Below are 25,363 nucleotides of genomic sequence, written 5' to 3'. Positions count from 1 at the left end.
ACGTCCCAGGCTGCTTTTTCTCCCCGGAGCAGAAGATGCTGTGAAAAATTCATGGCTGTTCAAACATTCCATCCTTCCAAGTCGTGAGCGCAGGCAGAGCCAGTCCCGGGGCCAGCGCTGTCCTCTGCTCCCCTTGACCCTCTGCAGCACGTGAACCCCATCGAATTGCCGCACAACGCGCTCACCGCACATGCAGACACCTTCCCTTCCCTGCCTCTTCCTTTTCATCCTCTTCTCTGAAATTCAAGCTACAGACAAATCTTCTCCCCCTCCTTTTTCTGATTAAAAACAATGCCTTTCAGTAGAAATCAAAGGTGCTCCAAGAGTGCCCAAGAATAGCCATTAATAGCGATGCAGCCAGCAGAAGTGACAGTGGAAGGCGGTCTGCTGTAATTTCAGAAAGAGGCATCACACAGATGAGACACAGATTAATCGTTGCAGCTAAACGGCTCCCGTTCTCACACTCTGCTGAGCCCCAGTGGGTACCAAACGCATATTAAAGTCAACAATTGTAAAATAGTCTCATTTTCAATGGACCAACAAAAACCCCATCATTCAAAATTAACGTTACCAACCTTTAATGGATCTCTGAGAATATTCATATAAATGATCACTTTTCTTTATAATTGAGATGCAATATCACACTCGCTGCCCGAGCCTTCTCTTGGGAGGCTGAGTGCATGGGAGCGCCTGTCCTAGGAGAATTAATTCAATCAATTTTTGCTAATGACAAAGCAAGCAGCCTGGAAATCACTCCCCCCCAGGAACACCAATCTGACAGCACAGCGTGCAACCTCTGTGCTGCTGCAGCCATCCACAACCCCCCTCTCGACACCCTCCTCTTCAGCAACAGGCAATCGGTTTGCATCCTCAAATTCACCACCATCTGAGGACCAGCTCCACCTCAGAAAGCACCAGCTCAGGTCTGATGGACAAGCTTTGCCTGAACCTTGCTCACTTGGTTTAAGGTTTAAAAAGCTGCAGCCTCCAGCATCCCACCGGGGGAGCACATCGATCCTGGGCTCAACCACTGGAGGTGGGAGATGTCAAACCACCCCATGGTTTCGGTACAAACCTCACCGTGAAGCTCCCTCCTCACTGGGGGGGAAGATATCCTTTTGTTCTGGACACATCTCCATCAGCTGACAACCAAGCAGTGCATCGCACACCTACATTGCACACCTACATCGCACGCCTACAGCCCTCAATGCCAGGAGCTGGTTTTGGCAGACGTGCACTCAGGCCAGCCAAGGAGCGACGGATGGGACTCCATCACCATCCGCCACCGGAGATGCCCACAACAGGGGACTGGGCCAAGGGGGTGACAACACCGGGGTCCCCACCAGCTTCCTCCACCTGCGGATCCCCGCCAGCGGCGCGGGGTGACGGCAGCTCAGGGATTGAGCTCCCATCTGCCGGTACGGCACGGCAGGCAGGATCCCCCGCACACATCAGCCAACAACCAGAACCAAAACCCGCCGTCTGCTCCTCTCCCCCCAGACAGTCGTAAAACTGGAGACACATAAAAGGACATTAAAACTGGTTAAAGCTGTAAGAAACCATAAAGAAAAGCAAGTGTCCAGGCAGTTCCCGTATCTAGGCAGGCAGTTGTCACTCCTGGGGCTGTCCCAGCCAAATCCCACCGTGCAGAGGGCAGCTCTCGCGCTATCCGGCCCAAGGGCGCTCAGCTGAACTGTTCTGCTTCCCAGGCGAAGCTGCGAACAAACGTGTTTCAAATCAATCTGACATTTACCATCCTCGGGTGCAAACTTCCCTCCTACCCCCGTTTCCTGAGCATTAAACGAAGCGGCGACACTCGCTGCCAGACTCTACGCCTTCCTTCGGGATGGAGAGGTGGGCAGAGCTGCCACGGGGACGGGCAGGAGGGGCCTGGTGTAAATCAGTCACCAACACGAGGAATTACCACTGTCGGTAAAGGACTCCGGTCGTGCCTTGATGTGAGGACACCCAGAGACACAGACGCCAGCCCAGTGACGGGGACACAAGCAGGGTGCCAGCACTGTAAATCCTGCACCCTCTCCTCCGCACCGGCCCCGGGCTGTGCCTTCCCCTGAGCATCACCTCGCCCCCACTCCAAGCATCGGCCAGAACCCAACCTACGAGTTTTGGGGCTAAATCTCCCCGTCCTGAGCAAGCAGAGGAGAGTCCCCGAAACCACAGCTGCATGCCAAAACACGGTGCTGGTGCCAAACCGTGGTGCAGCCGGGTGACCCTTGCTACCATCTCCAAGCGCAGTCCCGAGGGGGATGAACTTGGACGCTGTCACCTGGGGGTACAGGGACGTTCCCCTTGACCCAGTGCAGGTTCCCAGGAGACTCATTTGTCCTTCCCTTAGACATCACCATCTAAAAGTTTCTCCATTTAAGACCTTTTCCCTCCTGCCCGTAGTGACACCCCACCATCCCTCCCTCCTCCCCGCAGCACCTTCACTGCAAAGGGTGAATTTGTTCCATATTTAGCTCACATGCTCCGTCCTGCTCCTTTTGCTTTGTTCCTTCTCATTAAAAAAAAATAGATAACTTCCAGCTTGTTAATGGGGTTCTGGCAATGGGAACTGGAGAGAAAGTCTCAGATGGAGCCATGCAAGATTTTTGGGGTGAGCAGGGGACATCAGTGCCGCCTCGCACCATGACCCAGAGGCTCTGTGCACGCCGCAGCGCCGCTGCCGCATCCCGTTTGCTCCCTCCCAGACACCTACGCTTAACAGTGACGCTTGAGGCAGAAACATCGCAGAAATCGAACCAGGGAGCAAACGCGGGGTGAGAGGACTGAATATGGAAAAGCAGGATATCTTCTTGCAGGAAGGAAAGGCCTGGAGCAAAGAGGACGACTCCAGCTCTGCAAGCAGCTCCTGGGGATGGGCTCGCAGCGTGTGCCGGGGTCTGGGGCCATCCCGCTCTGCCCACCACATTGCAAAGGGAAAGAGAAATTCAGGTTTCCTTGGCAACGTTAGGGTGGCTGGAAGCATCACCTCGTGCCTGCCAGCAACTGGTCCTGGCATCAGCCCCGCTGCCTTCCCCGGAGGGAGGAAGAGTGCGCCGGGAGGGATGCTCCTCGGGGTGGTGGAGGGATGGGGCACCGCACACGAGTGGGATCCCAGCCAGGTACCCGCCATCAGCTGAGCGGTTTTTGTGGAAGAAAAACCCGCGTTGTGTTTCCCAACTGGTGGAGAAAAGCAAGGCAGGGCATCGCCACAGCCCGACAGAGGAAACATCTGCAATTCCTTCCCTATCCCACACACAAACGTCCCCGCTGCCACGTACAGCCACCCACGGGGAAGGGTCCCGGGCAGGCACAGACCCCCGCGACACCCCTGTGAGCACCGTGACTCCAGGGAGAGCCCCGGGGCATGCAGACGGTTGCAGAACATGTCCTTGGTCCTCTCCTCCATCTCGCCAAGAGCGGTGTGAGTGTTAGGGGCTCCTGCAGCATCTCCACGCCAGAGGACCCCCCTGATTTTGGGGACACCCCCCTGCCTGCACGCCACCGCAGCTCGGCGCAGAACAGACCCTCCAGGAGCTCCCCCGGGAGCCGGCAGCGGCCCCGCGAGCTCCATCCTACCGAGCTCTCCTCCTCCTCCTCCCTTCTAAATGAGCGCAAAGAGAAAGGCGGTTCAGCTCACACCTCGCTAATTGTTATTTGTGATACACCAGTAACATTTTAATTAATCTGAAGTCTTCAGCATAACAGCCACCCAAGGTACAAAGATAAACTGGAATAAACAGGGCTTGATTAAATACATAATTAATGTTCCACAAAACCAGGCATATATGAATATTAATTAGCAGGAATAGTCTGTAGTTTGGCATCTCCTGTCATTATCAATTTATTCTTTACATTGCCAGTCCCAGCTTTGGAACAAATTAACAAACCTTTCGCTGGCTGGCAGAGCCCACTAAACATAAACTGAATGCAAGGGGCTGGTCTTTACATTCAATTATCTCATCCGCACATTAATCGGCTTCCAGCACATTTGCGTGAAACCGAAGATAGATGCATTGCCAAGACCGAAACACGTCCGTCCCTAAATGGGGCTCACAGTAAATAAAAAACTCTTCTCTGCTGGCAATAAAAGAGGGAGCCCGTTCCCCACCAGCGGGGCAGAACAGGGACAGACCCAGTCCTCGCGAGGGTTTTTACCTCCGGACGGAGCGACTTGGTCGAGTTTGGGCTCAGACGTGGAACACCACAGGTTTCAGAGGAGCAAGACCAGCTCCAGACCGTCAGAGACACTTGGGCAGACCAGGGGTCCGGCAAGGCGAGCGTGGACGGGAGCAGTCCTCCTCCTCGCTGCAGCAACCCAAGCGTTGCATCGCCCTCAAGGGATGGGAAGTTTTATGAAGACAGGGGTAGACAGAAAACCCTTGGGAACCACCCGGACAACCTCCGATTACACGCTCCCCGCAAGCGCGTTGGGATCGCAGGGAAGCAGAGCGAGCACCGGACGTGGCACCAGAGCCGCGTGCTGCTGCCGCAGTGAGCACCGGGTGACTTTGCAAAGGCAGGGGCCGGGTGAACCGGCAGCCCACGTCTGGCGGCCGTGCCGAGGCGCTGAGCATCCCTAACTTCCCTGCTCAGCACCTCCCGCCTCCTCCCCCAGCGCAGGCGCTGCCGCCCCACACACTAACCGAGGTGTCATTACGCTGCGGGAGTCTGCGCTAATTATAGTGTCAGCCTTTCCGCTCGCAGGGATGATAATTGAGGTAGAGCATTACAGTGTTTCCAAACCCTGTGCCGCAGGCAGGGGCCGCAGCAGATCGGAGAAGTGCCACCGGCGCTGCTGAGACTTTGCTGGGAAAGCAAACGGACTTTGGCAAAAGCCAAGCGGAGCCCCGTCCCGCCACTCACCGAGAGGCTGGACCAGCATCTGCTTCAATGCAAGAAAGACCAGAGACGCTGGTAACAAGCAGAGCAGGCCACAGGGTCCTGTTTTAATTGCAATCTGAATTATTTATTAGGGCGAAACCGGTGCTGGCATCCTGTGACCTGCAGGCAGGGAGCACGACGGCAGACGCGGACTCAAGTCCGACCTCCGCAACTTGAAAGCTGTGGCTGGCTTTGGGCAGGTCCCTGTTGAACGGAGGACGCTGGCACAGGGCTTTGACACCGGCCTCACCGCGCACGAACAGCCCCTGCCACCCACCCAGCCCCGCGGGGCTGCTGGAAAAGGACACGCCAGCTGGGAAAGAGCACGAGGGGGACTTCGGGGACAGGGCTTGGCGGGGACAGACCCCCCCACCGCAACCCAGAGACCCCCGCTCAGCTGAGCCGAGCCTTTGGGCAGGGGCCGAGCAGCAGAGCCAGAGCCATCGCTCTCACACGCCCTTCTCGATATTAAGCTTTAATATTGTGACCTTTAAGTTGCAAGAGAGAATTTCTGAGCCTCTGCAGCCATCCAAGGGTGGCTTTGTGCTCTTGCAGAAGCAAGGAAAGGTTAAACCGGCGTCTCGGCAGCAGCCAAGGCCGTGTTGTCATTAACCTATTCCTACGGGTGACACTTTGTTCACTCCGCTACAAAAATTACTGTTTTTTTTTTTTTTTCCCCAGTGACAGAAACAGGAATCCCCAGCTGACATAGCCGGAGGCAGTGAGATGCACACACCACCCGGCTCTTCGCCCCAGGCTCCCTGACACTTCGTTTGAAGGATGAAATCCAATTACAGTTCGCACTTCCCCTTTTTTTGTGCATATGGCTAATTTAAAGGTCCCTATTTGCCTCGTCTGCCAGACATCTGCCTCCCCTGGCAATACATGGAGCTGAACTGAGGCATCCGAGTTATCTACCTATAATAAAATTTAAAAAAAAATAAAATAAAATAAAAAGGGGAATGAAAAGAGAAAAATTATTTTGCCGACAAGACTAGAGCAGCATTAATGTGCAGAAATAGCCCGTGTTGGCGATGTACGGGCAGAACACCCACAAAAGGTACAGCGAAGTATTAACCTGCACACTCCCATCGGGGAAACAACAGCCTGGCCAGGTGGGCACCCCGAGCTGTGGGACCAGGAGCACCCAAGGGTGCTGGGAACGATGACTGGCTGGAACGAAGTAGTTACTGCCCAGAGACAAGCAAGCAGCAGCAAGGCTGGAAGCAAGGCAGCTCGCAAACGCTGGAGGAGGAGAACGCCCACGCGCATCCCGACTCCAACGCCGAGGCAGCCCGCTGCTTGTTGGCTCTGATTTTTTCCTGCCCTTGAATCCTGGGGTGCCCTTGCAGGGGGGAAATACAGGTTCTGTGATTACAGACCCATACCGGAGCCTTCTCACCCGGGAAGCCTATCCAGTGATGGAATTTAAGACAGATGCCCTGGCATCGGATAAAAGTTGCTCTCGGAAGCAAAGAGCACACGTGAGGACGCCAGGCAGCTCCCCCTCCCCTGCTCTGACGTTAAATCAAGCCCCGTGCCGCTGCTGCAGCTCTCGGGGCTGACAATAGCCGCCTCCTTGCCAGAAGCCACGCGTTCGCACCAGCTCAGAAACCACGGCTCTTCCAAAGGCGCTCGTCATTTTTCCCCAAGTTTACAGATCCAAGTTATGCAGAAAAGCGTTTTCCTATTCCCCCCGTCCAGGCTACAACCTGAGACAGGCAGAGACTGAGCTGGGAAGGGAGAAAGAAACGGGGAGGGGAAGGAGAAGAGGAGGAGGAAGGAGGGGAGAGGAAATCAGGAAAGCAAGCGTTTAAAAAGGTTGCCTCATATTACTTTCAACATCACCAACAATCACAAAGCAGACCAGTGTCCTCAGCTGTTACAAATTTATCTCTTTTTTCTTAATCACATCTTTTTCTGCAGTCTCAAAGCCCAGCCCCTGGCAGGACACAGCCCTCCAAAACTCGGGACTCTGCAGTTCTCCATCTACCGGCAAACTCCATCCCTGGAATAAGAAAATCCCAACGGTGCTCCCAGAGAAACAGTTTGGGTTTGGTACACAGACCAGAAGAGAAACAAAAAGAGACCAGAATTTGTTGTCTTTACAGCGTCACCTTTCTCACTATACTCGGATTTACAGTTTTTGCCCGCGTCAGGCTGGCGATAGCGAGCGAGGCTGCAGATGCTCAAGACGGACAGGACTTACCTGGGATGTTGTGGATGGTTATAGCGAGGATCATCAGCATAATCCGCCTCCAGCTGCTGCTGCCGGCTGTCGGGGCCCCCTCCCTGGATGCCGGGAATACCGGGGGGCCGTCTGGCAGGCTGGCCCCCGCGCCCTTCCTCCTCTGGTAGGGCTCCCCGTTCTCACCTTTGTCTGGGGGTATAAAAAACAGCCGGGTCAGCTGAGAGGGACACAGCCGGACAGCCGGGCATCCCCTCCCAGAAGGAAAAAAGCAGAGAGAAAGAAAAACACTGACCAAAGCAGGGATGAAGTGGCCCCCCCTGCCCCTTCATTTCAGGTTAGGGGGTTCCCCCCTACACAGACCGCAGAGCCCACGGGCCAGGGAGACCCTGAGGCAAAGCAGAAGTTCATCCTCTGCCTCCTCCTCCTCCTCCCAGCCCCGCAGGGCTCCCCAGCATCACCTCCGGGCTCACACCCGCCTGCACACCCAAAGTCCCGGTCACTAAACGAGCGTGCCGAGCCATATTTAGCAACTATTTGTTCCGCTACCAAAAGATTTGCTGCCGCCATTTGCCAAGACATCACCAGCTCACCCCGGGCTGGACCTCTGCTCCCAGCAGGACCATTATCATCAGCTCTATTTCAACCAGTTATTCAAAACCACACCACTAAAACCCAAGCCCCCGTCAGGGCTGCGAACGGTGGAACGAGCACCAGGCAGCACCGCAATAAAGCTGACGCGCACCAAGCCCCACACTGTTCACCTTCAGCGTGAAAAGACGAAGGGAAGCCAAGAAACAAGGAGCACAAACTCCTTAACCTCACACAGCAACAGCTACGGCTTTGGGTTAAAGACGATTTGATGTTCAGACAACATAATTCTCTCCCCCTGGCTTTGACCCACCCAGCCCAAGAGGGTTTTTTTGCAGACACAGCGTAAGGAGCTGTCTGAAACCGTTTTGACCAAACGTCAGTTGCTTCCCGTGCCGTTTGGAGGCAGGATGATGCCCGACCATCACGCGGCACGTTGCACAGTGTGCGTTTTCAGTGCTAATTAAGAACCTCAGCGTAAGAGGGCTCATGCAAATTGACACAGGAGGTCACCTTGGGAAAGCAGGGGTGTCAGCAACACTCCGCATCTTGCCATCTGTAACACAAAAAAACGGCCACAAAGGCATCCTGAAGCATCCTCAATAAAACAGAAAACAAACCCAAGAATTTCATATATTTTCATACCAAAAAACCAGGGCAAAGATTAAAACCCCACTTGTCCGCAGCGGGACCAGATGGCTCTCCGGCACGTTCCCTCCTGCCACCTCTCGCGCTACAGGAGCATCCCCGGACGGCGTCACCAGGGCTGTGAATGACGCTCTCCCCCAAAAGGCCATTGCCGCTGCCGCTCTGCAAACAGAGCAAGATGCTGCGCAGATAAATATTGTCGTTGTCGTCAGCCGTACGGAGCCAGACACTTTCTGTCCCCAAATCCTAGCCCAGTCAATAATGCACAGTAACATTTGATGGCAGAGCTTCATTCCAGCCTGTGGGGACAAAGATAAATATTTTTTTTTTTTTAAGCAATAGCAAGGACAACCAGATCCAGCAGAGCGACTTATCCAATTCACCGCAGGAACGCTGGCGCGGCTGTGCTGCAGCACGACAGACCCCTGGTGAAGGGGCAGCCGAGGCTGAAGCCACTTCCAGATGAAGTTCCCTTCTTCTGCCAGACCACTGGATTACTTTAATTGCTTGGCACGTGTCCCCCTGGCCCCACAAACGGTGTTATCCTCAGCTGACCCTGCCCCGGCCACCGCCACTGACCCACAGACCTACACCCAGCGCGATGCCGACAGCCCCATCACCGCGGCGCAACGGGCACGGCGCACCATGGCACCGTCCCCGCGCTGCCCCGGGCTCCCAGCATCGCTCGTGCTGCAGGACCACCTACACGAAAATCAGGGTGATGCGAGGATGCAGAGTGTAGGAATCCCCCTCCAGGGTCAAGGGCTTTCCAGGGAGGAGGGAAAATGGTTTACGTGACATTTAGAGAAGACATTTACATTCCAGTGACAAAACACCAGCGTTTCTCCCTTCATAGAAAGCAACAAGCGTTAAATAAAAGCACGAGCGACCGCGACGCCATGCCAGCCCGTGCAGCATGGGCTCTTGAGGCAGTTTTTGCGAGGTACAAGTGCAGGATGAGTGCTGAAAGCGGAGGTTTTGGTGGCTGCTGGGAAAGCTCTGTGTGTTGAAGACTTTGGGTATCTGCTGGGGGAACGCAGGGAAAATGCAGAATGTGATACCAGTGACTTGTTTTTCCTTAAATCAGGCCAAGCCAGCTGCCTGCTGACAGCGCGGTAGCACCTCCACCACGCTCTGATCTCTCACAGCACCAGCTAAGAGCGGCGTTACTGACACCAGGCAGGCTGCTCCATCCCTGGCAATTTTCTCCTAATTTTTTTTTCCCCCTTTTTCTTTTCGCTCATCTCATGATGTGACCTGGTCCAGTCCATCCTTAACATTCCTGACTTTAAAAACAAACCAAGCTGTTGACTCAAGAGAAGCACGTGCCATCCAAGCAAGTACGAGCCAGCATCCAACACATCGTCCTCTGCAGTCTTAGATCTTCCCTCACCTCTCTCTCACCTATCCCAGCTCTGCCCAGGGTCCTGGGGGGGCTGGAGCCTTCCTCCTCCCCTGGATTTATCCAGCCTCTCCCTCCAGGCGCAGCAGCACACCTAACAACACGCCAGGTCAAGGAGCCATCCATCACCCCACATTGCCGCTCCGGCCACGTCCTTGACCACATCACCCTCATCTCCTCTGGGATAAACTAAACAAAATGAGTGAATCCAAGGATTTATCAGGGAAGATCTGGACATTACAGTCTGGCTGATGCCCACGTGCTCCTGGGCACAGGAGGCAGGACTACCTCACCCAGAGCCACGGGTGGAAACCCCAGCTGTCTCGGTTCCTGTCTCCATGGTTTAGGCAGAACAAGCCAAAAAATCAAAACCTCCCGGCTGCTTTTCCACTTCGTGGAACCGATAAACCAAATGTCATCAGCAATTCCAAAACCTAACTTTCAGGCTCTGAACAAAACGACTCTGCTGTGGCACCCGCTCTGCTTGCAAAGACTTTGTGAGTTGTCCTCCCGTCTCCCTTTCCGCATTTCTCACGCAGCGTTACCTGGGGAATCGCAGCTCTCCCGGGACTGGCGGCAGGGAGGGACCGCTCACAGCAGGGCGATGCCCGGGATTGCTCGCTGTCCCCTGGGGACACACGCGGAGCTCCCAGGAAGGGAAGAGCCGCCTCCTGCTCCAGCTTCACCCAGCTGTCCAAACCCATCCGGGCAAGCACAGAGATGCCCTCACGCACGGGAACTCCCAGCGCTCGGAGCTGTTGGTTTATTGGGCTTTTCACTGCCTTGTTCCAGTCGTACTTTCTTCTTACTTCCTTCGTCTTTGGATTTGAAGGGTTCAATGTAAAACTGCGCTGTCCCCAAGGACTCCTGCAGCAAGGCTTTTGCTGGCATTTAAACACCACAGCGAAGCCTTCCCAGCTCCTTCTTCCAGGCTGTGATCTCAGCTCCCCCGACTCCTATTTGTGGGTGAATTTTCATTGAGGAAAAGCGTGCTTTGCTGTACGCCTGGCCACGAGCACCGGGGAAAGCCCCGGAGAGGAGCTATGAACGCCGCAGAGGGACCCAGCTGCGCCTCGGGGCTGCCCGTACCTGCGGAAACCAGACGCCCGAGAGCATCCCACGCGAACACCCCCAGTCCCTCGCACATCCCCCTTGGCTCACGGCCGTTTGACTTTCCCGGCTCCGCAGAGGAGCAGAGCAAGGGATGCAACAGCCGACATTCATCTCCTTGTGTCGCGTAACTGGGAAGTTTCAGTTATTCCCATTCTGCTGAGAATTACCACGGCGTTTCAGCAGCGCTCTCCCCCCATTATCAAATTTCCAGAAAAGATCCATTTCACAGCTCTCACTAATGAAAGCAACTGCCCGGGGCAGCTCCGTTGCTTAATATGAGCCTGCCACCTGCTAAGGTATCTGTTCAGTCCCAGCACACTGGTATCACATTAAATACAATATTTTTTTTTAAATTTTACTTACAAGTAGTCCGCTTGTACTACTGAAAAAAACTTCCAATGAAAATTAGACTTTTTACAGGCATATTTGAAACGAGCTGTAAAATGGGAGATGACCCCAGCCCCTGGCTCGTTCCCTATGGCACACAGCCTCAGACAGAGAAAAGAGGCACTGACAGAGCATCAGGCACCTGGCCCCGTCCTTGCACACACGTTGCACGCATAAGGACCACGAAACCATCGGCGAGCTCATCCCCACTGCCCCCTTTTTGCTAAAACAGCCTAAAACGGTCGTACATGGCTGCAAGATCCACCCTGGCTTGGCCACGCATCTCCGAGGACAGCGGTGACAAAGGACAAGGGGGATGCCACGGTGCCCGTGGGGATGAGGAGCTGTGTTCCCACCAGCGGCAAACGGGGGAAATCTGTGGGAAATAAGCAGAGTAGATGCAGCTTTTAAGGGAAGCACAGGAGGTGGTTTAGATGGACAATTTGAACACAAAATTGCCTCTCATGCAAATTACCGGTGCATTAGCAGAGGATAAAGGCAGCAACACCAAAACCAGGGAGACAACCCCAGCATCATTTTCCCAGTAGCACCACATAAAACAGTGAAACTACAAACCGCACACGGGTCAAGTGATGTGTTTTAACTTCCAATCGCTGTGGGGAAAGGAGAAAAGAGAAAAAAAAAGGATAATTACAGTGGACTGATGATACCAGCTCACGGTGTTGGACACAGCACGGGAGGGGGTTTGCGTGGCTGTCATACAAAATGCAGCACCCAAAGTGCTCCCAGCTTGAAACGCTGCATCTTGCACAGGCTAAGGGGAACAAAACAATAATTATGGCTAAACACGGACTTGGCTGGAGATCAGGAAAGCCTCAATAGCAAATTGGAGTAGTGATAAGAGCAGAACAAGGGGTGGTTTTTAAAGAATAGCTGACACAATCAGACAAGGGTAGTCGCAAGAACGTTGCCAAGACAATTATGTGGCAAATAATTATCTGTGCCACATACGTTATTTTAAATCTTGTTCACAAAAGGTCCTCTATATATTCTACTCAATTTATCATTATTGAATTTCTTAGTAAAGCTGCAGGGCAAAGATTCTGCCAAAAGTTTAATTACATATGTGCAGCCTGCTGCATTTTTCATATCCTCTGCAGCCAGCACTGGAAGAAGATAAACGGCTTTGAGTATGGCTTAAACTGCTGGTGAAATATAAAAAACAACTGGCTTCTTATCAGCATGTGAAATGGCTTTTTATTTTTTATTATTTCTTAATGAAAACTGTTTGCCTTAGCCATGAGCTCAGCTTTATTGCACTCACAAGCGGTACACAAACAGACGAATACGCTATTTACTCTGAGCTCAAAAAAACCCCCTCTTTACTGCACTACTTTAGCTCCTGAATTCAAACCAACTCTATAGAGCTCTCTAGCTTTTCACATCTGCTTTAGAGCCCTTCTCCTCCTCTCCAATTAGGCCTGGCTTTAGCTGTGCATCTCTCCTCCTACAGCTCTCAAATGCTTGAAGTCAAACACGCTCAAACCTGGCTGCTGAGCCGGGGATGGGGCTACTTCATTCCCCCGCCAGCAAAGCCTCTGTGTGAGGAGCCCGTGCAACCCCTCTTAGGTGGCCTGAGGTCCGGTTTAGTCTCGATTCAGCTGCAAAGCTCCCCCTCCAGCCCGGCCCTGCAGCACGGGGGAGCTCCAGCGTGCGGGGGCAGGAGTACCGGGGGGTGGAGGGAGCCGGTACCCCCCGGCGGGGGCATGCTCTCACAGGCAGCATCCCGGCATCTCCTTCCTTCTCCATGCCAGAATGCATGTGCTCATGGAAACCTGGAGCCTCCTTTGGCTGAAGATGCTGGAAGGAAAAATCATTTACAGCTCCAAAATCCTCCTCCTCCTCTTCCCCATCCATTTCCTAAATTCTTGTTACAAGCCTCTGTCTCACCAAGAAGGGACCTGAACCTGCCGGAGGGTGAGGGAGGGACCTCCGGGCTCTCGCAGCAAGGAGTCCCACACCTGGGGCTGTGGGGTTTCTTCTTTCAGATTAAACTTGCAACAGATGAATTTATAGAAATTCATTTAAAAAAAATTGTCAGCTCCCATCTTCAAAGCGTGGAAGAAGGGAAGGAGAGACAGTGCCAAGCACGGATGCACAACAGACATTAAAATCCATGATTAACTGCCACTTGCTGGCTATTTGTAAAAATCATTTGGTGTTGATGCACATGGGAACAAGGCAAAGGGAGAAAAGCATCAAATACTCTTATTTCGAAAGGCTCCACCCAACCACATCTCTGGCTCTCCCATCTGTTTCTATGATATCCGTTATACCTGCCCGCCCCCAAGCACAGGCAAAGCCAACGGCCAGCCTGGCTCCAGCAAACGTGCTGTCAAATTCCTCTCGGCTCCTCCGAGCCCCACACCACTCTCGTTACAGCCAGCACCTGCTCATTTGCAGCTGGAAATCTGTAGCATGCATTATAGCTGCTCTATTAAAACCAGGAGAGCTGAGCAAGCGTGGTCTGACCCGTTGTCTGGGGGTGGGATAGGGAAGATGGAACCATTTGCCAAAGAAAATGATAACACAAGTAGTTGACAGCCCTTCCCGAGGTGCAGAAAATAATTGCATGTTAAATTCTCTCCCCTAATGGCTGAGATAAATCAAAATTACTCGGAAAATTTCTGAGATTCCCAAAGGCCCGATAGTCAATCCAAGCCCCTTACAGAAAGACTCGCCTGTACAGCAAGCGTGACGCTATTAACATCTCTCACTCTGCAAACCCAAACCCTTTCCCCGCTCCGCTCGCCTCCATAAACCCTCAATGCTCCATTAACTTTAAGCAGATGTAACAAATGCTTCATGGCAGTTGGGCTTCATCCCTGTGGCACACAGGTCCCATCGGTGCTCCCACTCTGCAAAATCCACCCCGGATTCCTTGTCTTGCTGCAACGCAAAGGCATCGCTGCTTGCACACGGTGCAAATGGCCACAGCCAGACAGCGGAAGCATCTCCCTGGGTCTGCGGAGACCCTGGGCAGGGGGGGCAGAGGGAGGACCACCCCCCAGCAAGGAGCATCCCTCCTTCACCTGAAGGCTACAGAAGGCAGCCGGTGCTGCCCGTGGGAGGCAGGCGGCACCGTTCTCCTGCAGACCCCTCCACGCCTGGACCGGTGTGCGCCATCCCCTTCTCCCCAGCCGCTCGTTTTCCTTCATTTTTTGACCACGAGGAAGTCCCGGAAAAGAAACCGCATCAAAATCAACAGCCACAGCCCTCGGGAAGCTGAGCCAGACACAGGCACGCTCCCAGCAGCACCCACGCATCGCTCCGCGTTACAGCAACAGCACGTTCTGCCTTCTGAGGACACCACCATCCTCTTTTTCTGGTTTTAAAGGCTCTTCCCAAGGATTACTGGCAGTACCTGGGTCTGAAGCCATCAGACCCAGTGCCCATCCCATAGCGCACGCGTGTAATCAAAGCTATTCCTCGCGCAGGCTGGCAGCGAGCGGTGGGAGCTCGTCCTCCTCCTGAACTTCTCCACATCCTCGTTTTCCTCGTCCTCCTTGTGCCGCCGCCGCCGCAGGAATTTCAGGGAGCACAGAAGGGCCTCGATGCTAAAAAGCAGATGGGCATTAGCGAGCATCTGCTCCCTGCCGCCACGCAGGCACGCTGCTCTTATCTGACACCTCCATAAGAGGTTTTAATTACTGTAAGTAATTAAGCACAGCACCTCTTAAGGGATAACTGCTATCCCCTTCGCAGACAGGTACGGGGAGAGGCAGCGAGTGCTGCAGGCTCCGAGCCAGGCGGAGGGGAGCAGGCAGGAGTCCCGGCTCGCACGCCTGCTCTGATCAGGTCTGACAGCGTGAAAGGAGCTGGAAATAAAACTGCCAAGGGAAAAGGTTCTCTTTTAAGGAATGAGTCCCCAAAAGCGAGGAAAATCCAGCTCCTAGAAAGTCTGCATGCAGGGAACAAAGCTGCTGAACAAGGAGCTCCTCACAGTTGTCCAACTATGGACAAAATAAGGTTGTTTTTAAAAAAATAGCATTTATGTACTGCTAGCAAAAGCTCAGTCTGCTCGAGCAGAGAGTGCAGGCTGCCCAGGCTCCGGGTGCCCAAGCAGAGCCTGGTGCCATCAACCTCACCACCATGCCGGGTGTCGCGGCAGGGACAGGAGCGGGACACCCATCTGCACATTGCGGCAACTGCAACCCCAGCCTGCTGGCATGATCTCACCTTCCAGCCCCCCATACGTAACAAATTCATTTTCCAATGTTTCTGGCAGATAAAAGAGGTCCCTGCATCTGCTCAGGCTTTCAGCAAGGAAGATAAATAGAGTGTCATGACTCACTGTCTATTAGGCGCCTTCATTTATCCAAGCGTGCACAGAAGCTTTCATAAAAGGTTGTTTAATTCAGCATGACTGACTACCACTTGCTCTCAGACACACGATTATTGCCGGGATCCGTCTGAAGTTTGCAGTCAGGAGGACGCTGGAGCGCGCCAGCCTGCCCTGTGCCGGCACCAGCCCCGCCGGGTCCCTCCTCCACCGCGTTTCCAAAGAGAGCATCAGCTACCAAGCAAAGGGGAGCCACCTTTGTCCCTCCAAGCCTTGATTCTAATGCATGAACTTCTCCGCTGCTCCCAGCGATCCATCATCGAGTCTCGCATGAAATTACTGCTCCAGCCCCCTGCATGCCATCATTTATCTGCAGAGGTCTGAAAAATCACGTACAGGCAGATACACCATGCACAGACCTTTCTTGCTGCCCTGCTTTATCTCCTAGCGCTGGTGATCCTTCAAGCTGCCATGTAATTCCTGCCCCCAGGAAAGCTCCTGTCATCCCAGAGAGCTGCCAGCGTGCGTTTGGGTGTATGGGAAAATGAATCTGTAGTGCAGCTCTTCGTTCAGAGGGAAAGGCGATACAGAAATGCAATAAAGGCAAGGAACAGCACAGGTTGTCCAAAGCTGGCCCAGACAAGCCAACCCTCTGGAAATCTCAACTGGATGCATTAAACCTGCACCTTATTCCTCCGGAGTCACAGGGATTCACACTTGCAGCCACCAAACCTCTGTTCACAGCAACACTGATGCTGCGGGAGCCTCTTCCGCGAGGATGCGGGGGACGACGGCTGCGGCACAGGCTTTGAAGTGGGGTCTGCAGGAGGAGGGTCCCTCACGGCACCCGCTGTGCGAGGCAGGGATGCTCAGGAGGGAGATGCCAGCATGGGAACCACCTGAACCCCGTCACCACACAGTCCTGCCCCACAAATCGCTGGGAAATCTCCCCGGTAAGGCACGGGACCTCTCGGTGAGCTGGGCCACCAAGGCTGCTGCCCGGGGGTGAAGGACCAAAACCCAAGCGACAGAGGTGACACGGCATCGGCCAAGCACATGGTGGCAACCCACAGTAATGACAAGGTCAAGGAGCTGCTCGCCCCTCGGGTGACAGAGACTGCTGGATATCAGAAGACGGGGGAATGCCAATAACCTCACCACTCCATCTTTGTGGTGTTTAAAGATTAATTTCTTGGGCAAGAGCAGCGGCACAATGTTATATGTAATTGCATGCACCAGGTCCTTTTAAGCAAACTAATTCACACTAACTTCCAAGAGCTCTTTAAAGAGTTCCCAGTAGATAAAGTGCATCACTGAATCATTTTATGCTGAAATTTTACACATTTGAGTTAATTTAATCACTTCATTTCAGAGGGCTGAGCTACGTTCAGCTCTCTGATCCTCGGCAGGGAACAGTTTCTGATCTGAGCAAGATCAGGTGCAGTGCATCCCTGAAGGAAGAAAAAAATAAATAATCTCATTACCTGCTTAAAAGAAAAACAAGAATTTTTATCAGGAGCTATTTTATCAGGGCTCAGATGATAATGTTGCAGTGACAGGGGCAGCCAGGAGGACGGGGTTCACGCCGACCTTCCTCCAACCAGCCCGGCACGGTGGCACACGACCGCGGGTGCTGCCGTCACCGCAGGGTCCCACGTCTGCAATTGAGCTGCCTCTGCCTCCTGCCCAAGGAGCTTTGGCATCGTCTCCACTCCGCACACACCTCCATTTCAACCCACTTCTTATCACCACGTTATAACCCGGCTCATCTTCCCTGTACACTTCTCTCCTGCCTATATTTATTTTTTTTTTTTTTAATTTTAATTAGAGCTGAATGAAAGTACAGAAATCCACAGAGCAGAGACGAAGGTTGGGACAGTCTCCAGGAGCAGCCATCAGTACAAACACGACCACGCCGTAGCCCTTCACATCCCAGAGAGCAGAGCAGACCAGCGGTTATTGTCATCTGCTTTTTACCACGACGTCCCTTTACAGCGCTTTCAAGATGCCAAACTAGAGACAAGCAAGATGAGCTGCTCAATTCTTGCTCTCCATTATTTCTCCTCTTCTTTCACCCTAGCACACCCATCATTCAAAGTCACCCGCTCCTCTTTTATTCAGAAAGGACATGATGGCTTTGGCTAGAGAAATTCTCTTTGTAAATTAATTTTGTTTGAAAATAAAAATCAATGAATAAATGCATTAGAGCCCAGAGGTTTAACTAGAGATGGAAGCGGTGCCAGTAATGACAGCCGAGCCACCCCGCTCCGCACAAAGGCGCCGATCTAGAGGCAGGAACTGCCCTGCTCCAAACCCAACGCTCCTCCAAGCAGCATCTTTCACAAATTACTGCCCTTCTTTTGTAAACCAGGAGCAGGGGATATTTCAGAGGCAATTCTAAAGGAACAGCTTTTTAAAGGCAGGGGTGCAGAGGCCACTCGCAGCCTCTATAATGGTCCGAGCCGAGACCCGCTCCCAGGAGGGAAGGTGGCTGCGGGGGTCCTTCACCCTGCCACTCACCTGCTCTGCACCACGGGCCCTGGGACCCACGGACCCTCCTCGGCCATGCACGCATCCCAGGGGACTCTGCTGCCAGCCCCTGCCGAGCGGCTTTGGCGGGCTCTGGTGCTGCAGGCACCATCCTCCGCACCTCTGCCGGGGATTCGTGCATCCGGAGACGCAGGGGGATCCGGCCGCCTCTCAGCCCCATGCCCATCCCCTCGAGCGGCAGGGCCACGGACTAACCTCAGGCTGTCCCCAAGCTTAACGGGCAGCACCAGATTTCACCCTTTACACCGGTGAGCCGTGGACGGTGACGTTTCCCCGATGCACGCCAGCTCCTCGCAAGCCAGTTCCTAGAGAGAGTTTCCCAAGTCGCAGGTTGCGTTTGTTGTTCAGCGGTTTCATGCGTGCTCTGGAATAAAACCACATCTGGAGGGAACACATCTGGGGTTCCCATCCTCGTTCCCCACCAGCCACAGCCTGGCACGAGGGAAAGGCACCGATCCCTCTGGATCTCGCTGTCACGGCTGGGCAGACCGAACACGCACTTGGGAAAAGGGGCTATTCTCATAGTCTCAAAAATAAAATGAATAAATAATCAATTTCTGCGGAAAATAAATAAAGTGCTCCTTTGTTCTCAGCAGCTCAGCCCTCGGACTTACAAAATCAATGCCGGCTCCCTCCAAAGGGGCAAGCAAATTGGATTTTCACCCGCTCTCCTGGCAAAACCAAACCATCAGGCTGGTTTCAGGAGCACAATCCATCATCCGCTGCCCGCCCACGCCGCAGAGACAGGTGAGTTTCGGAGTGTGATATCCTGATGGCATTGCACACACACAAGCTACCTCCTTGTTCCACAGAAACAAATTCCAGCAGAACAACAGTATTTTTGCAAACAAAGCAGATTTCAAACGAATTGCGGGATGGAAAGAGACCTGGCCAGCAGCCTGGAGAGGAGCAGCGCTGCCATGGCTGGCGTGAGGCTCGGCTGGTGGGACCCCACGCGCCGTCCCTCCCACAGGACCTGGCTGCGGTCACGTCCCCTCCCCGAACCTCCAGCAATGCCGGCACGGAGGGGTCAGATCCCAACGGCACAGTCCCACCCCAACAGCTGGTCCACGACTGAGCGATGCTCGTTAGCCGGTGCATAACGAGCATCCGGGAAGGGGAGCAGGAGATTTCACTGCTCCCACTTCAGAGGAATCCATCTGTTGCAGCAGGGCAATGCCCAAAGGAAAGAAAATGGATGTGAACCGAGCCCTGCCAGAGGAGCAGGAGACGCCTTCCCGCGTTAATGAAAGGAACTCAGCCTTTTTCTTCTGGGTGACAGCACTATCTAGCCTACTACTAAATTTTTAATTTTCCTATTTTAGGTAGTCCTTAGGGTAAAACCAGAAAAGCAAAACTGGGGCTCAATCCTCAGCGTTATGTTGTGAAACAGAGAATTCAGCAGCAGCCTCAGCTGCAAAATGAGACTCTTCGCTTAGGGTCTGGGCTTTTTTCCTTCAATAAATTCTGATTTATGGATTTAGGATGAATATCTCAGAAATGAAAACTCCTGTCTCTAGCAAAGTTTAAGTGGAAGCAGGCTGCGTGGCTCCAGGCTCGCGGTCCAGGACAGCTCGGGGGGGTCAGGACGGCCCAACTCACACTGGGATTCCCCTGCGCTCGCTCCAAGCCCTGCAGCAAGGATGTGCCAAGATTTTCCAGGGGTCTGACCACATCTGCCCCCCACAGAGGGTTATCACACAGCCCTGGCCAAGCAGGGCACAAAGCCGTGCCCATCATCATCCTCACCATCGACCAAGGCTTGAGCTTACTGCAGTCGGTGGGGACGGGGTAGAGGGGATGCTCTGGTGGGTCTCTGGTCCTCAACATTTAGAGGATCCACGGGACCCCAGGGGCTGCTCCCGGCTCAGCAGAGACCTGGAACTGGAGGAGGGCAGCAAATACCTCTCAAAACTCAATTTCAAAAAAAGGGATGTGAACCACCACTGGTCTTTATGATAGGAAGGAGCTGGGTTCTTTTTTTTCTCCTTTGAATCCAAAGCAAATCGATCTTTCTCAGCCTGAGCTGGGAAGACAGGGATGACTCAGCCGGCAGAACGGCGCTAAGCTCTCCTTCCTCCACTGCGGTGCGGGAATTCAGCTGGGAACATACATAAAAAAAATCCATTTCTTAAATTTTCCTCTAATATTTCAATAAAGGATTATTTTAAACAGCCTTTATCTGCCTTTGCATGGAAAAACCCTCAGCACCAAGCCTCCCAGACAACTCCTGTTTCCAGTGGAAGGTATTTCTGATCCCCACACAGTGGGAGCCCGATGACTACAACACGCAGAGACCAACCCCAGAAAAACCAGCAAAAATCTGAGCCAGTGCATAAAACGACGGGTGTTTCGCAGGACTCTCGCACCCGGCGGCGCTGTACCTTCCCGGGTACGGCCCACACCCGTGAGCCTGGCACGGCTGCAGCTGAGCTAATGAAATGTTAGGAGTCAACGTGTCGGCCACCTCACCGCGCTCTGGGAAAGCTGCTGAGGTCCACCTGGAAAAGGACGTGCAACTTCAAAAAAAAAATGTTATTCTACAAATTGCATCTTCCCAGGATGGGAAATCAGGGGGACAGTCCCCATTTGCACACTGGAGAGAGCCTCCCAGGCGGAAAGAGCCTGAGAAATATTTTGCTGATTATTTTTAAACCTGAGCATTGTTTGCAGATGCCGTAAAGTCCCACCACCTGCTCGCAGCCCATGGCCAGAGCCCCTCGTACAAAGAGAGGGGCCACTCATTGGCGGTAAAATAAATAAGCAAGCACCATTTTAATTATACGTAATTGGGAATTCAGTGCTATTTCATACTGACTTTAAGGCGGTTCACACCATCTGCTGCCACAGATACATCTCAGGGCTTTGAAGAGAATCTGTCTCAGCTTTGCTTCCTCTCTCCAGATGCCTTAAGGCCGGAGTTATCGTTGAGCAGCACGTGCCACGGAGGGCATCACCCGCTCGGCTCACACCCGGGAGGGCAAAATCAGGGCCTGGGGCGAGTACTCTGCTGCTACGTAGAGACACACAGATGGCAACGAATATGTTTGACCCTTAGGGCTTGCAGATAACACCATTCAAAAAAATAGAGAGACTTAATTTAAGTTTACAACAAAATACAGATGAGAAACCACTAAGTCTTTAGAAAGAAAAAATAAAAGGCCTTTTTCTGCAGAGCTCCCGAGAAGCTGAGTGTCAAACCCCGCTGTCACCACCGTCACTGCAGCGGCTGCAACGCCCTCGCAGCCAGCAGCGGGTCCTGCCCTGCTGCCATCGGTCCCCTCAGCCCAGGCGATGCTCGGAGGAGCACGTTCTCGTCACACCTCCCTCGCAGGCAGCTGCCAGGCTTGGCTCCTGCTCTGGGCGCTGGGGCCGTTCCAGTCCCGCCAACCCTCCTGCTTCCACAGCCTACTGAAAAATAAGAGACAAAAAGCCCAATTTGAGATCTCTGCTCATATGTTGCAGCTAGTCTGCATCCAAACCCAGATGCAGTAACTCCCGGAGCAGCCTCCAAAGGGGAGGACAGCACCGCTCCTCCGGATCCTGCTCAAGCCAGGAACAGCCCATTTCTGTGCCGAGCAGCAAGCCATGGAACAAATAACCACGAGCCCAACAATAACCGACCCCAGCCAGGCTGAATGCTGTTTGCCCCCCCCCGTATCGGGATGAAATAAAGCCCTCATTTCCAGCAGCCCACCGAGAGGGACAGTATGTGATGGTCAGGATGTCTAAGCAGCTAACCCACTACACGGGCTCAGCTTGAAACCAAAAGTCATTTCAGTCCAGCAGTACCCACGTGAAAAGCAGAAAGACGCTGTCTAATTGGGGTTATTTATCCAGCACCTCTCCCGGCGGCCGTGCCAACTGGGATCACTGGTGCGTGGACCTGTCCCAGCCCGGGCAAGGGTCTCCTGCCCAGCCCCGTGTCCCCCTCTCCAAAGCCCAGCCACAAAGCACACTTTCAACTGGGTCCCCTGGGCATCGCTGAATGGCTTTGGGATGCAGCAGGCAGCGTCAGGCAGATTGGAGGCAGGGAAGGCAGGGCAGCTGCTTCAAAGCTATTCTCCCTTTCAAGGAAACAGGCAGATGAAGGGGGGGGGCGTGCTCTGCAGTTAGGGTTCCCTCCTCAGGAACGGCACCAGCGGGAGCTCCCTCTCTTTAAATGCTGAAAAATTCAAATTAAATAGAGCCATTGCAAAAGTCCAGGTGCCGACAAAGCTTCAATCACAAAGCTTCAATCACAGCCTCTGTCTTATTAGCCAGCAGGGACTCAGCGCGAGGCAGGAGCTGCAGGAGCACAGCCCTCATTACCTCTGCCCCTCGCAGAGCTTTTTCCTTCAGATACATAAAAATCACCCTGTAACCGCGCGGCATCTCCTGCTCCAACCCTGGGCATCGGCCCTCCAGCTGGCCTGGCCTGGGGGGAGCCCCCAGCGCTGTTATCCAGGCAGCAGTTTGAACCCATGGTCACCCCAGTACCGGCAGCAAAGGACCAGTTCACGGTGCCCATGGGTCTCCCGGTGCCCCTGGGTCATGGGTGGTGGCACAGAGCCGGGATTGGGGTGCACGGGGGGGCTGGGTTGGTTCAGGAAGAGGCCACCACCCCCTGCACAGCTGCAAGTGTGTGCACACACACCGCTGACCACACCGGGCATCGCCCTTCCCAGAGGTGGGGAGAAACCAGCTGCTGAAAAGCACCCCAGGATTTTTATGGTAAAAATCACAATTTGGAAAGGCCCTAATATTTCCTTCCAGCATCAGACACCGTCCATGCTTCGACATCACCATCCTGCATGGCCATGGGCAGGAGCCGTCCTCCCGCATCCCACGGGGATCGGGGCAGAGAGGACACCAGGGGCTCCCCCCCCACACAGGCTGGGTGCCACCTCCCGGCACAGGGACCCCGAGAAGGCGCCCACCTCTGCTGCAGAGCACCGCTGGCTATTTTATTTGCCATTTCACATAGCAGCATATCCCTCCTGCCCAGCTGTCCTCTCGGGAGCCTGTTGGGATGTGCGTGCGCTGAAAATAACATTGAAAATATTGATACTGCTGAAGTCACCCCGATGGCAGCGAAGGCTGGCGTGCAGAGGCGACGGCCGCGCCGCAGCAGCTCCTCGTTGTGCGTCACCTGGCCGACAGCAGAGGCTTCTTCAAAATATCACCCGAGCGCTTCAGATGACCACTCAGCACATCTCTAAACATCCTTGTCCGAGGAGCAGCTCCATCCTGTGGCACCCACCCAGCACCCACCAGCCCCGCTGGTTTAAAGAGCAATTATAGCGTAAACGTGGCTTTTATCCAAACAATCAATACTCGTATCTGGGAAAGCTTCCTGGCGGGGGAGAAGGAAATAAAACATTGATTTTTAGTGAAAAGGCATATTCCATCATCCTGTGCCATATACCATGTGGAAAAGGATAAGAGAGAGTCCTGGACACAAACAGCTGTCTCAGGACACAGTGAACTGAAATGAAAACGTGTTGAAATTGAAATCAGATGGGGAAAAAAAAAAAATCAGCAGCACAAATCACACCAGAACCAGGGATTAGAGAAACAAACCCACTGCCTTCAGAAGGAAAAAAAGGTTCCCAACTCTCTGCTCCTGAGGAGGATGAGTTCTGTCCCCAGCAGCTTCCCCAGCTGCTCGGCAACCAGCTCTGATTTAAACTGGAGCCAAACTGGTGTGCAAGGGCAAAACCCACTGGGCACATCGTCCTCTGGCAGCAGCAGTGCGGGAGACCCCACCAAGAGATCCCAGCCACAACCCACCAGCTCCAAATCACAAACAAGATCAAAGTCTGAATTTATCTGTCTTTTGGGGTGCAGGCTCAGCTCCATGAAGTCATTCGAGTACCCAAATGCCCGCCAGTCCCAGCCAGGACACGGGGTCCCAGCCCACCAATTTCTCACCATCTCTCAGCAGCTCAGGAACCATTTGTGCAGCCTTGCAAAGACAGAAAGCCCTGCACAAGCACTTCATGCTTTTAGGCAATAAAAATACAGTTCATGTTGTTCTCCCTGTGTCCCTCCTTGTACCCAGAGCACAGCTGCGGTTTTGGGAGGAGGTTTGCGCCTGCTCAGAGCTGACTCGAAGCAGAAGCAGAGCCACGACGTTCCCAGCACACCCCAACCACCGCCACACACCAGGCAAGGATTAAAAATCCCAAAGCAGCACAGGCTTTTCCCTACATAGATCCCTTGGTGGGCACACTGCAGAGAAGAGAACAGGTCACCTGGAAGCATGACCAGAACCACACAGCAAACTACCATAAATATATGGATATATACACACACATATATATGCCTCCGTAAGGTGGTCAAACTGCTCTGTACAGATGCACAGGGGCTGGGGACCACTGCAGTGCCCTCCCTAACTCCGCTTCGGGATCACTCCAACCCCCAGCCCATCCCTTGCAAACCCCCTCGCACACACGCACACCCCCTGCACACACTTTACCCTCTTGAAGCCAACGGTCAATCCCCGATGATGCAGCTAGGCTATGGCTTTTTATACGCTTCGTTATCCTTAAAATATATTTGTTTAGTTTGGATGTGGAGAAGAGCCCTTTTGGTTTTTTTGATGCAGCTTATTCCCATTCCTTCAAAGTAACGATGACGGCCTTCCTACACTTCATGGTACGTGCCCTGGCATCGCTCCTCGGCGAATATTGCTGCCGTAATGCAGAGTGACTGCTAGAGCCCCTGATTTTCATTTCACTCCTCCAAAGCATCCTTAGGGTGACTAAAAATTATTCCCATCCCCATTCAACTAAAGAACCATAGCTAGAAAATAAATGAATTACTGTGCTTATTGAATGAAGCCAAAACAACATCCACTCCAGAGGCAATGATACTGATTGTTAGTTCAGTTTAATAAACCTTGAAATTTAAGGGTTTCCTGAATGCAGCTGCAGTGGAGCGGCGTTTCTCCCAGGCTTCCCTTGTGCTAATCCCCTTCCAGCCTGGAACTGGGCTGAGACAGGATTGCAGCCCTCCAGCCGCTACCGAGCCGCAGGACAGCCGCTCCGGGAAGAGAGAGGTTTGATGCAACACCGCACATCTCTGGTGATGTTCCTTAGGGCACGTTTTAATGCCTTATTACCTTGCTAAGTCAGGAGAGATATTACTCGAGGACTAATCACAGCACCAGTGCCTAGCCCTGCACGCACGTGTGCACACACTTCTCTGACCCCTCCGGCATCGCTGCCACCCCCCGAGCACCGCGCCGGACCCATCAGAGCTGCTGCATCAACAGGCTGAGGATGGAAATGAGTTTCTGAGTAACCTATTT

General features: G+C 53.4%; 1 protein-coding gene across 1 annotated transcript in view; it reads right to left on the bottom strand.

Annotated features, from left to right (window-relative positions):
* SLC39A11 (solute carrier family 39 member 11) overlaps window positions 1-25,363 on the bottom strand; it is a 95,650-nt gene that overhangs the window by 36,465 nt on the left and 33,822 nt on the right. Inside the window, exon 6 of the mRNA XM_054846829.1 lies at window positions 7,097-7,267. Coding sequence (XP_054702804.1) covers window positions 7,097-7,267 — 171 coding nt within the window. The remainder of the gene's footprint in view (window positions 1-7,096; window positions 7,268-25,363) is intronic.

Source organism: Grus americana, chromosome 18 (genome assembly GCF_028858705.1).
Source record: "Grus americana isolate bGruAme1 chromosome 18, bGruAme1.mat, whole genome shotgun sequence".
Taxonomy (NCBI): domain Eukaryota; kingdom Metazoa; phylum Chordata; class Aves; order Gruiformes; family Gruidae; genus Grus; species Grus americana.
The sequence above is the reverse complement of the archived record's forward strand: the minus strand, read 5'-3'. Positions and strand labels throughout refer to the sequence as shown.